This window comes from Sceloporus undulatus, chromosome 6 (assembly GCF_019175285.1).
Source record: "Sceloporus undulatus isolate JIND9_A2432 ecotype Alabama chromosome 6, SceUnd_v1.1, whole genome shotgun sequence".
Lineage (NCBI taxonomy): Eukaryota > Metazoa > Chordata > Lepidosauria > Squamata > Phrynosomatidae > Sceloporus > Sceloporus undulatus.
In genome coordinates, this window is record NC_056527.1 from 40,166,419 (window position 1) to 40,179,650 (window position 13,232).

Sequence of the window (13,232 nt, forward strand, 5' to 3'; positions counted from 1 at the left end):
GCACATTATATTCAACCATAAACTGATCATCTGGAAAAACCTGTACTTCAACTTACCTGCAAGTTTGTAATTTCAACAATCAGATATTCAGCTATAAAATTCTACTCCAAGCATTATTTGTTCAAAGGTGTTTTCCAACCCCACCCTTCAACACCTTCCAGCAACAAGTTGTAAACACAGTATGCACTTCCATGACGGGAAGTGTGTTCAAACCGGGGAGGGGGTGGTGGTGGTGAATATGAACAAAGCATATAAACTAATACGGAATAAATGAGGTAAGGAGCTATGAGTATTTTTATTTTTATAACTTGGAATATTTAGACCTGTTGTTAATGAATTATTTGTTGTTATCATTTTAAACAATGTTGAAGTTAATATGTGTGCATTCCCAATTAGATTTTATTAAATTTTCATCAGTTTTCACAGCTTTAATGAATTACATTTATATCATAATCTGTATAAAGGTATCCATGCCTACATTTAGAATGTTAATACATTGGGAATATATAGAAGAACTCTAGACAGAGCATTTATTATTATTATTAACAAGGAAAATGCAAGCATTCTTTATCTACCACTTGAATTTCTTATATTTTCCCTAAGAGACTGCAATAATATATGTATTTCTACTTCTTTCACTAAACAAAAGTAATTCAATCTGTGTATTATAATTTTAAGAGTTTTTTTTAAAATAATAAGGATATAAAAGTAATGAAATAAGGCACCCAATCCTTGCTATGCAAAACAATCAAACTTTGTGTTTGATAAATATGGAAATGAATGTGCTGCTCAGTGGCATGTTCACAGGCAATTGCATTTCTGAGTGATTTATCAGAAGGCTCGTCATGACACATTTTACTTAAGATGACAGAACATTCAATAACTTTTAAGAACCGCACTGGAACAGATTATGGATAGTTCTCCATTAGCAACAGGGAATGTAATGCAATAAATTACAGATTATTTATTAATAATGCGTTAATGAGATGTAGCTTACTATCCACATTCTGGCCTAAATACAGTCACTAACATTAAAGGTAGACACATTGAATCAGTGAGATTTACATAAATGTTAACTTACATATCCAACAACTGAGTCATTGGGTCTACTCTAGTTGGGAACAGAACTTGGATGTAGGTCTCTAAATATAAAAACTAAAAATTAAAACTAGTGCTGTATCAAAAATTTCATCCAAATTTTCTTCATGTTTTTCTTTCTATTTTTTTTAGAATGTTTTTATTTCCCTGCCCTTTCTTGTGCTTAAAGTAGTGTTTAACGTGTGTGAGCTTTCTTTGTACAAGTATCTCTCCAGTGGCCAGAAGCCTCCCTCACTTCTTGAGATTCAGTTAAAGTCTTGAGGAATATGCCATGAAGTAACTCCTCATGATATCATGAGCTAATTCCTCCCATGGGATTTTTTTCAGATGAGGAAGCAGAAGCAGGTGAGAAGGTTGCTATGCAATGGAGAGATGGATGACAGGAAGAAGAAAATAGAAAAGGGGGAAAAAAACAACACACACACACACATCTTGGCCACCTTAAAAAATACAACATCCTTGGCTAGCTGTCACTGATCAGTTATACTCAAATTCACCACCAAAAGGAATTCAAAAGAAATTCTTAAAGCCCTCTGAAAGTGGAAACAAAACTAACAACCAAAAAAACCCAAAACCTGAAGCCATGTCGAAGGAGGCAGAAATCAGAAGATGGTTGTTGGCACACCATCAATACGAAGCTGTATACAGATAAGCCATGGTTCTAACTAAACCCATATAGCTTTATTTTATAGTAGTCTTGGGAGCTTTGGAAACTCAAATGGAGCTAATACATTGGTTGCACAGGAGGTATAGGAAATGGAATCAGATTGACAAAATATATTGCTGTTCTAGTTATTTGTAACATTATATACACCTTACAAGGCAGACAAAACTGATGGCATGTTAACACATTTTCTCTCAACACCTTTCAACACACTTTAAAAATACTGAATATTTTCAACAAAGAAGTGTTGGGTCAACATTTGCATTGTTTTTTTTTTTTACTTACTGAGCAGCAATTTTAATGAACTTTTTCACCAGCTGCACACGTTTACAGAGCTGGTTGCAGAGCAATATTTCTGTGGCAACCCAGAGTTGAACTTCATTGCATCTTTGAAGCAGAAGACTAAGATTCACAGTGTTTTCCCCGCTGCCTTGCCTGCTGAAGGTGAAGTATATCAACTCTTGCTGGAAGACAGTTAAAGAGTAATTAGGCCTCTAAAAATGCAAATCAGAATTTAACTATCTAAAAAATGTAACTGTTGATACTTGGTCAAACATCACATCTTAATAATTTATGAAGATACTTCCAGCAGTTCAGAAAGAGTTCATAATCACAAATAATTATGTGGTGTTTTCTACAATTACTGCTGTAGTCACAGCTATGAAAAATGCAAGAACAGTTTGTTGCTCAACTCAGATCTATTAATTGCTGTAGGTTTCAGTTGGGCAACTAATGAGAGTCTAACAAATTTGCTGTGTTTTCTTTAGCACTCATGTATATTTTTAAATATATGCAGTGAGGAACAAGTATTCTCATATTTATACAATTGTTGGATACAAATTCTGACACACTTACAATAAACTGAACACAATACTCCTTGTTTACTTACGTCTAACTGACTTCAAATGTTCTACTTTAACCATGACAATGACAGAAAGCTTGACATGCATTTCTAGACAGATGTCTAGAATAGGATCCAGTTGGGTACATCTACTGGTACAGTTGGGTATAGCTGGGTACATACATTCCACTTGCCTTCATCCCCTGCAGCCTTTCACACCACATCAAGTTCCAATCTAGAAGGCTTTTGAACCCTCCAAAAGAAATACTGAGGTTTTGTAAGAGCTGCATGAGGGAAAGAATAACATCTTCTTGAACTCACCTTCTGTCAGCAAATGTACCCAACCTGGTCCTGGCCCTAGACGTCTTTTAGATTGGTACCAGAAATGTGCACACTATGCCTGAACAAAGCATTACAAAAGAAAACAATACCAAAATCAACCCAAATTAAACAAGATTGCTGAACAATACTTACAGTAAGCACATGTAGCCATTTCTTCTTACCTCATGAACCAAATTGAAAAGATTCCAGTCAAAATTTGTTAATTCTAGAGCAAGGTCCCAGGTATTAATTCCCAGAATCCTCACTGGACGTTGCTGGGTTTCATCATTTTCAGCAAAAGGGTTCTAAAGTAATGGATAGATGGAAAGAAATCCTGAAGAATCATATACAACTGAAATACCAGCCATAAAGCTAATTATGATATTTTCGCCTAAACATTTTTATCTTGAAATAATTATGGTCTCTATGAATGAAATATTTTCAATATTAATCATAATCAATACATTCATATTTCATTAGGAAACTCCATCACTATTAGACTAAGTATAAAAAAGACAAGAAACCAAAAACACAACAGTGAACACCATAATGAAACCAACTTCTCAAATGGTCATGATTTTACAATATATTTGCTCAACATGCCTTCATTTATAGACTTCATAAAACTGTCAATTCTATGATAAAAGTAGCTTATTCTAAACACACTAGACAAACAGATATTAAAAAAGAAAAATTGCTCTTTCAAATGCTTCAATCTTCTTAATACATTATTAGAAATGGCACCACCACCTTGGCTATTTAATAATCTATTTATTTTGCTTCAGTCTTGTCAGAAATTTATAACTGAATTATTCAAATTGAAAGTAACCTTAGTTTCCAATGCTATGCATCAGAAGTATACCCCACTATCCTAAAATGGATTTATTATAAATTTGTATACGATCACAGTCTTAACAGGCTATAAAATAAATTAAAAGTCATAAAAGCCACTACTGGGCCAGATTCAAAGTACATTCATTGTTACGTAAATGAGATTAAATTATCTGTTATATAGCATCAAATTATGTTGCACCAAAAATCACATTCAAGTAATATTTCTGTAATTGCCTCATAACAGTGGTTAGCACCAGTAGTTTCTCCTAGGAATTGACAGAATTAATGTTTCTTAAGGTGCAAGCACCTTTATCCATATAGAAAATATAGTACACAAGCATCCTGGTAGAGATTTCTTAAAAATATTATTTATTATTATTTTACTCCTTTTTATGCCACTACTCTTCCAATAATAGGGCTCAAGGCAGCTAAAACCATATTTAAAACAATACAAATACAAATGTTACAAAGGCATTAATAAAAGTATAAATATAAGATTTAGAAAACAATTAAACAATTTATAAATGTAAAAACATTAAACATAAAAATAGTAAAATGTGTAGTATTTTACATTTGATATCCACTGGTGTTTGGTTCCATGACCCCCTGTGAGTACCAAATTGTGTGGATATTCAAGTCCCATTAAATACAATGGCCTAGTAAAATGGCGTCCTTATATAAAATGGCAAAATCAGGGTTTGCTTTTTGGAATTTAAATATTTTTGAATATTTTCAAGCCATGGATGCTTGAATCCGTGGATAAAAAAATTCATGAATACAGAGGGCCAACTGTATTTAAAAACTGCAGTTGGCCCTCTGTATTGGCAGGCTAGCCAACTGCAGATTGGAGCATCTGTGAATGGCCCTGCCTCATTATTGTCAACGGCAGCACATGCACATGGCTGCACTAATGCCGTCATGCACACACCACATGTCCATTGGCAATAATGGGACTTGAGGCCCCACACTTTTTATCATCTATGCAAGGAGGGGGGGGGTTCCAGAATGGAAACTCCACTGATACAGAGGGCAGAACATATATACAAACCTTAAGATCTGAATCACATAGCATGTACAAGCCCAACTCTCATCAGTTCGAAACAGCCTGATGGTATAAAAATGTTTCTACTTGTCGCTGAAAGAAGTGCAAGCACAAGCACCTCCCCAGAGAGGGAATTCCAAATTCTGGGAACAGCCACTGAGAAGGCCCTCTCCTTTGTCCTTTCGTTCCTACCAAATGAGCCTGAGAGGATGGTGGGACAGAGAGAAGGGCCTCTCCAGATGATCTTAGATATCTCCTCTGCTTATAAAGAGAGATATGATCCTTCAAATGACCTGGACCCAGGCCATATATTTTTTAAAAACACTTTACATTTCCCCTCAAATGTTTATATGTAGTAAAATCAGAATTATTATTATTTTCAAAGCTGGAAAAACACTTCTCAGAGCAGCTTTCTCAGCTGAAAAGACTGTTGGGAGTACAAAATAGACTTTTGCACAGTTTTCTTCTAATAGTCAAATATTCCAAAGTATTCCAGAGAGGGATTTTTTGTGCAGAGAAACATGTGGCTTTTTTGTTTTTTTGTTGTTGTTTTTTGCATACACACCCACACACAAACACACACCCTGACATTTTCTACATAAGAAACTGTGTTTTCTACAAAGGAAATGTGGTTTTTGCACAGAACCCCAACAACACATATTTTTCGGAACAGAAAAAATCTCTTGAATACTCGTGACTTTCAAATATGCGAAAAGTATACTGCACAAAAAACATTTGTTTTCTCCACAAAAGGATAACGCTACAGTAATAATTCACCCTTGCCTGTCGAGACAACATATTTGAAAATATGCATCCTTATGCTTGCCTTTGTTCAAGCTGATAGTGGCTACTAGGAAATTACCAAGAAACAAAGGCCGCATTGTATAACTTTAGAACTCAGAACACACACACTTACCAGAGTGTCTGTTAGATCCTTTCGAAACACAAATATACGAGCAGACAATTCAAGGGATTTGGAGATGGCATGGTCAACTGGTTGTAATTCATGTTTTTCTAAAGTAGACATTGAAAAATAACAGAAACATTGTAGTTTGTCATTAAAAAAATTATTACAGTCAAAATTCTCTCATTCTATAGTTACCATCTATACATTCATCTCAATTTCTGAATCCATCAAGTTTGAGGGGATTTATCAAACAACTAATCTTATTAATCTCTTCTTATTTCCAGTAGATGAATACTGATCACAAAAGTCAGTTCAGATTCCGTTTCAGAAAATCACTCTAGATCAAAACTGAATCTTGATTTAGAAATCTAAATTTTTGTGCCACCTATTGACTATCATCAGAAATCAATGAAAACATATAATGACAGAAGCAGCAACAGAAAAAAAAAAGATGCCCTTACTTTTCCAGCATGGAGGGGCAGCTTTTGACTCTCTATGACATAAAATCCCTTACTATTAGCCACAGTCCAAAACATTCAAAGAACCAACAGCTCTGGTGTGTGTGTTCATTGTGCTCTCACAGCTGCAGTAGTTTACCGCATACCATGTCTATATAGGGACCACCAACCACAGTGTCCAAATGCGAATCAAGGAACACAAGAAACACTGCAGACTGGGCCAGCTAGAAAAATCAGTGGTAGCAGAACACATTATAAACCAACCTGGGCATAAAATGCTATTTGAAAACATCTTACTTGTCAGATCAATCTTTTTCAGTGGTCTTGGGTGGTCAAACCTCGTCTTCTGTCCCCCTATCTGTTGGAGTTCCTCAGGGCTCTATTTTGGGTCCCCTTCTGTTCTCTCTATACACACTCTCCCTTGGCAAACTTATCAGTTCTTTTGGTTTCTCCTACCATCTGTTCGCCGATGATACCCAGCTGTACCTTTCCACCCCTAATCTCTCGCCAGAGCTAGAGCAGCAAGTGTCATCCTGTTTAACAGCTGTCTCCCACTGGATGCACCATCGGCGTTTGAAGCTCAATATGTCCAAGACTGAGCTTCTTGTTTTCCCTCCTAAGCCCACCCTTCACTACTCCTTTTCTATTTCTGTCAATAACATCTCTATCCAGCCAGTCCAGGAAGCCCGCAGTCTTGGTTTCATCTTTGACTCCTCTTTGTCATTTATCCCTCAGATTCAGACTACAGCCAAAGTCTGCAGATTTTTTCTCTATAATATCGCCAAAATCCGTCCATATCTCTCAGCTTCTACCGCAAAGACACTGGTCCATGCCCTAGTGGTCTCACGACTAGACTACTGTTACATCCTCTTGGCAGGGCTTCCCCTCTCTCATCTCCACCCATTAATTTCTGTTCAGCATTCAGCTGCACGCATTATTTCACTCGCTCGCCGTTATGATCATGTCTCCCCTCTGTTGTCCTCCCTTCACTGGCTCCCTTTTTCTTTCCGCATCAGGTACAAACTTTTGCTACTCACTTTTAAAGCCCTGCATGGGCTGGCCCCTCTTTATTTAACCGATCTTCTCTCTCCCTATATCCCTACTTGCACTCTCCGCTCTGGTAGCCAAAGTCTCCTCTCTCAACCCAGGATCTCCTCTGTCCCATCCCGGATCCGTCCCTTCTTTCTTGCTGCCCCTCATTCCTGGAACCTTCTTCCTCTGCATGCACGGCTCATCACTTTCCTAACCAGATTTAAGGCTGAGCTGAAAACCATATTGTTTAGGGAAGCGTTCTCAGGGAATTTGTGATTGTCTTCTGGCTGTCTGATAATATTTGATGTGATGTGATTTGTTTTATATTTGATGTTTTTAATTTGTTTTTTCTTTTCTATATGGTAATTTTACCTATTCCTCTTTTAATTGTTATTATCTTAGAACGTACGCCTTGGGCAGGCTTTTATATACTCTTTAATTTTATCGACTTTGTACAGAACTGTGTATAATTACAGCGCTTCAGAAATAAAGTTTAATAATAATAATAATAACATTAAAATTCTGAACTATACCAACAACTATCAGATCAGAATGCACAGGGAAGCCATTGAAATAAACAAACACCAGGACAACTTCACCAGAAAAGATGAACTCCTGAAAGTAACAAAGTTTGGCTACCAGTCCTGAAAAACACCAAAATCGACCTAGCAAGTGCACATGAAAACATCCCAGGGTCACGGGGTGTCCCAGCAGACAATGGATCACTAATTCAATAGACACAAATCCTCCCACCCTGAGGCCCTACCATTCACCAACAGACCAACACAGAAATTAACATGAAAATAACTTCCTCTCAACCAAAGGTCACTATATGTACCCCACACAACTCCATGCTGCCATTCTCTGAAGATGCCAGTCATAGATGCAAGCAAAACATCAGGAATAAATTCTTCCAGAACGCAGCCACATAGCCCCAAAAACCCACAAAAAAACCCTATGGATGCTGGGCAAGAAAGCTTTTGACTTCAGTATTGAAGTTCTTGACTAAGGGTATTTTATACTGAAAGAAGCATTACTTGTTCTCCCTAAGAGAATATGGATTTTACAGAAGATACATTTTCCAGTTTCTTCTATCTTGTTGCACTGAATATAAGAAATATACTTTAGCAAGTCTAAAGTCGAGAATCGACTTACTGGAACACCTTTGCTTTTAACAGGTATCTTCAATTAACTTCACAGCTTATTTTAAATTGGGAACTGGGAGACTTATCTGTAGTGGCAAGCCTTACAATAGGAAAAGTCCCTCATGATCCAGACATGATGTCGAAATGCATTATCCAACAGTACTGAAGAATTAGCAGTTGTCATAGAAACTGCTTTGCTAAGCAGCTCCTTCTTGGGGCTCTGTTCGTCCAGCTGTGGGCCTGTAAGGGAACGGCCCTATCCAAACTCTCTTTGTAGATAATATACAGAAAGAGAAAAAGAAACTGGGAATAACTGATAAAACCATTTACCTCCAGAGAATGAAAGAGCCACTAGAGCCAAATCTTCCTGTGAATGTTGGAGCTTTTCTGCTACAATTTTCAAGATCTCCTGGGCTGAAGTGGATACTTTAGTTTTTATGCTGACATAAGAATGCTCTGTTATATATATACGACAAAAAACTGCAAAAAGAAAGGAGAGGAAATCCATTAAGAGGAGTTAGCAAATTTTACTGAAAACTGAAAGATCTTCATAGACCAAAGATTAATGTGGTGCTTTGGCTATCACTGTGCCCCACAGTTATCCTTTGACAACAGAAGCCACACAGCTGCTACTCGCTGATTTATGGGAGCGTTTTTCTTAACAGAAAACTATAAGTAGACATATACACTCTAATATTTTCAAATCCCAAAGTACAGTTTGTATGCTATGCTATCGCTAGCTGTGTTTAGAGCTAACTGCATAGTATGTAGTACTGTACTCACATAATGGTTACCCTTCCTCACAGAAAATAGGTACTGTACAATTTCCCCAGCATAGCTATTAGCTACTAGAGCAGCTAATCTCCCTTCAATAAGACCACTTTAATTTTAATAAAAAATGAATTTTTATTTTTATTAAAAGATGTTGTCCTTTCAGGGAAAATGGTATTTCAGAACAGCTTACTGATACAATTTAAAAAATAAAAGCACAATAAATGGTAAACTCCCCAAAGTCAGGTAAAGCTACAGTAGTTAACATATTAGAATTAAAAGGAAGCTGTCTTACAAATACCAAGTCAAATAACATATCAATCCAGCTCAAAACATCAATAATATATCCCTGAAACTCAGATACAGATACATGCACATCTTTGCTGAGAAAATTCCAAACACATGGGACTAGAACTCTAAAAGCTACATTTCTTATATGTGCCACCTGAAGGCCTTGTTAGTAGGTCAGTGTACAGGAACTCCACAGCTGATGATACATTATGCAGCAATTTATAAAACTTTATGAAAATGTTAAGAGGAATCAAAAGGAATATTTGGGTTAAGCTAAACCTAATGTCACAAATATTAACTAAAAAATATCACCATGTTCTTTGTTGCTCAAATGTTTTTCAGCAAACATTCTGGATGGGAATTGATACATTTTATTTTGGTAATATTTAAAACAGTAGTTGCTGGGCCAACTACTAAGCAGACACAGAAAAAAGCACAATTTTTAAATTTAGATTTATATCCTAAACAATCTAATCAAATTACAGTGGACCCTTGTTATACGCTGGGGTTTGGTTCCAAGATCCCCCGTGTATAACAAAATCCGTGTATGCTCAAGTCCCAGTAAATATAATGACATAGCAAAATGGTGTCCCTAATAAAAAATGGAACATCAAGGTAAATTTATACTTTTTGGGAACATTTTCAAACCGTGTATGCTTGAATCCGTGTATAAAAAATCCGTGTATATGAAGGGCCGACTGTATCTGTGTTGCTTACCATAAAATATTTTAAGAACAAAGAAAAATCCATATACAAATAAACAAAAAACTCAGAAAATTATATAAGTGAGCAAATATAGGTAGCTCAGAACAAAAAGAAATCATCAAAAGTTTGAAAATCTGATAAAGGTTTTTTTTAAAGCCTTTGACTGGCATTCCATTAAAGCTGGTGCCAGACAGTCTTCTTAGGGAGAATATTTCAAATAAATGCTTAGTATAATCATCATAATCATAATCATCCATTACAACCACAATAGCAGAAATAGTTACACTAATTCCAGACTAAAGCCACAAAACAATTACTTTAGATTTCGTTTTTCTCAAGAGAAAACATGTTCTTGTTATTCAATGTGGTGATCTTTATGAAGTTACGTCAGTGTGGATACAATGTTTAAATATTACACCTGAAATACTTCTAAACACAATTGAAATCAAAATATAATTTCCTTAGTATTTACTCATTAAATCCTTTTTCCAGTTAAAGGTAATGTTGACAATATTATTTCCTCAATTGTGTGATTCTTATTATTATTGATACAGGATTATTCTTTATAACACAATTGTTAACACATTATTTTTTGCTGAGTAAAACATCACCTGTAGTAAAAGACTAAAATATATTTTTCTATGTTTCTTGAAATGACAAAAACATATTTCAGATGCTTTCCAACTTAGAATTCTATTGTCATTTAAAAGGGCTTTATTTTTTATTCTGGAAAAGTTCATTTTTTCCTAACATGAAAATTGATGATAGGTACTACAAACATTTCCTGCTTTGCACCATTGCCATCATGCTTACCTTCCTCTGTTTCAGTCACAGTTCCTCTGTTCTGAAGCCAGTTCTCCTTTAGGCTGAACTGATGTAAAATGGCTTTATGCTATGAGAAATTTTTTAAACAAATAATTAATGGAATTAATTAACTAAAAAAAAAACTTCAAATACAGTAAATCTCTCCTCCCCCAAATTTTTGGGTCATTTTAAAAAGGGAAAGGGAAAGGGAACCGTCTGGGAAGTTGCATTATTGGACAAAACAGCTAAGACACAGACTAAACACTAAAAACCACTGCAAAATGGTTCTGTAAGAAATTTCAATTCTGTCTTTTCCTCCATCTGTAACTATGGCCTGTTACAGACTGCCAAAAGCTGCACTCCGGTGCTTAGGAATGGAGTGTGGCTTTGGCGCGACCTCCGGACTCTTAGGACCCATGCATCATTTAAATAGCATGACTCCAAAGAGACCCAAAGCAGCTTTATTTTGGCAGTCTGTAACGGGCCTATATGTTGAATTTTAAAGGTTGTTATATCCATATGCTTCAATTTAGTATATTTCTGGATCACAACCCTACATTTCTAAAGCAACAAATTTTTATATAAATTTTAAGGAACTCTTTCCTCTACATTATTTGGACATGAACTGCCTCTCTCTCTTGCCATCATTATTTAACACCCTTCAGTCAAAGAGCTTGGCATTTGTAATCAAAATCTTTATCCAGATTACCCAGATTTATTCGAATTCAAAGCTATCTAACTACAGATTTGCAATGATACGCTGACTGATTACTGTGGGATCTTGGCATCTCAGAACATACATGTTAACAATGGCACAAACACTTTAGCTTAGTTTATATGGCTTGAAACAGAGCTACAGTGACGGGAATGAATGATTTTAGCAGTGCTATCAGTCTAGGCCAGGTTTTGGTTTTCATTTTGTTTTATTGCTACTTGCCTTTCTGTGAGGTGAATATTCATCAACAGTGCTGAAACAAAAAGATAATGTATTATTACTATTTTTTTATCTCCCCAAACACTCTAAATTTAACTGGTATAGAGAAGAGAGAGTATTAAAAGCTATACCCAAAGAACAAGTATAGACTCATTCTATATGTTTCTACCAGGAAACAACTCCCAATGTATTTGGGTAGAATATGTTCTTATATGAGTATTGCTTTGCAGCCTTGGTCAACAATTTCCCAAATATGGCTGAAATCTGGTGTTCTCAACGACTCAAGAAAAACTGACTGGAAGAAAAACAGTGCTTGGAAAGTTCCTGCAATGTCTGGGAAGTTTTTTGTTTGTTTGTTTGTTCTCGGCACAGCAAAACAGTACAACTTTGTCAACTCTGTGCAGCCTTAAAAACTGCACAGTTGGAACACAACACAACTCTTCAAGGTGAAGTTGTGCATCTGTACTAAAACTGCAACTTTTTATAAGCATCTGAATGATTCAACACTGAAAAAGGGAAGAAAAGTGTAGAACATTCCTTGAATGCTAAAACCCCAAGTTGTGCATTGTAGCTGTGAAAACTATATTCTTCTTTAATTAGTTTCATCCCCAACCAAGGCTGCTCCCTACCTGCTGGTCCCTCTTCCACTGGGAAGGGTGAGTGCTCTCGGCCCTGCTTCCCCATGGTGGTGGTAGTCACCTTGTGAGGAGGCTGCCACCACTGCAGGGAACAAAGGCTGAGGAGCCCTGGCCCTGCATCCCCACGGTGGTGGTGGTGGTCACCTTCTCAGGAGGCCACTACCATCAGGGTGAAGGAGAAGGGGTGATAGTTTTTTGTGGTTTTTTGGGCTATGTGGCCATGTTCTAGCAGAGTTTGTTTCTGACGTTTCGCCAGCATCTGTGGCTGGTATCTTGCAATATCTCTCGTGTTCCTTGATTCTTGTTTGCACACTGCGTTTGGTGGTCCCTATGTAGACTTGTCCGCAGCTGCATGGTATGCGGTAAACTCCTGCGGCTGTGAGAAGGTCTCTCTGGTCCTTGGCTGAGCGAAGTTTTTGCTGGATTTTCGTCGGTTTGTAAACCATTTGAAGGTTGTGCTTCCTCACCACTTTGCCTATTCTGTCTGTGACTCCTTTGATGCATGGTAAAAATACCTTCCGTTTGGGTGGCTGCTTGTCTTCACTTCTCTGGGGTATTCTTGGCAGCCCTTCTGATGGCTGAGCTGGAATAACCATTGGCCTGTAGAGCCCAGTCCAATGCTTCAGTTCATCTTCCAAGAAGTGGGGTTCGCAGATGCGTTTTGCTCGGTCTACCAATGTTTTGATTGTGCTTCTTTTTTGTCCTGGGTGATGGTTGGAGTTCTTGTGCAGGTATCGGTCTGTATGT

The 13,232-nt window shown here is 36.8% G+C and overlaps 1 protein-coding gene across 4 annotated transcripts in view; it reads right to left on the reverse strand.

The window, feature by feature from the left end:
• Positions 1-13,232, reverse strand: part of RAPGEF5 (Rap guanine nucleotide exchange factor 5) — a 179,622-nt gene that overhangs the window by 18,218 nt on the left and 148,172 nt on the right. For all 4 annotated transcript variants that reach the window (XM_042475396.1, XM_042475399.1, XM_042475397.1 and 1 more), the window contains 6 exons: positions 11,851-11,881; positions 10,923-11,001; positions 8,673-8,822; positions 5,717-5,814; positions 3,107-3,229; positions 2,048-2,226 (listed from right to left, as the gene is read on the reverse strand). In XM_042475396.1, the coding sequence (XP_042331330.1) occupies positions 2,048-2,226; positions 3,107-3,229; positions 5,717-5,814; positions 8,673-8,822; positions 10,923-11,001; positions 11,851-11,881 (660 nt within the window). The remainder of the gene's footprint in view (positions 1-2,047; positions 2,227-3,106; positions 3,230-5,716; positions 5,815-8,672; positions 8,823-10,922; positions 11,002-11,850; positions 11,882-13,232) is intronic.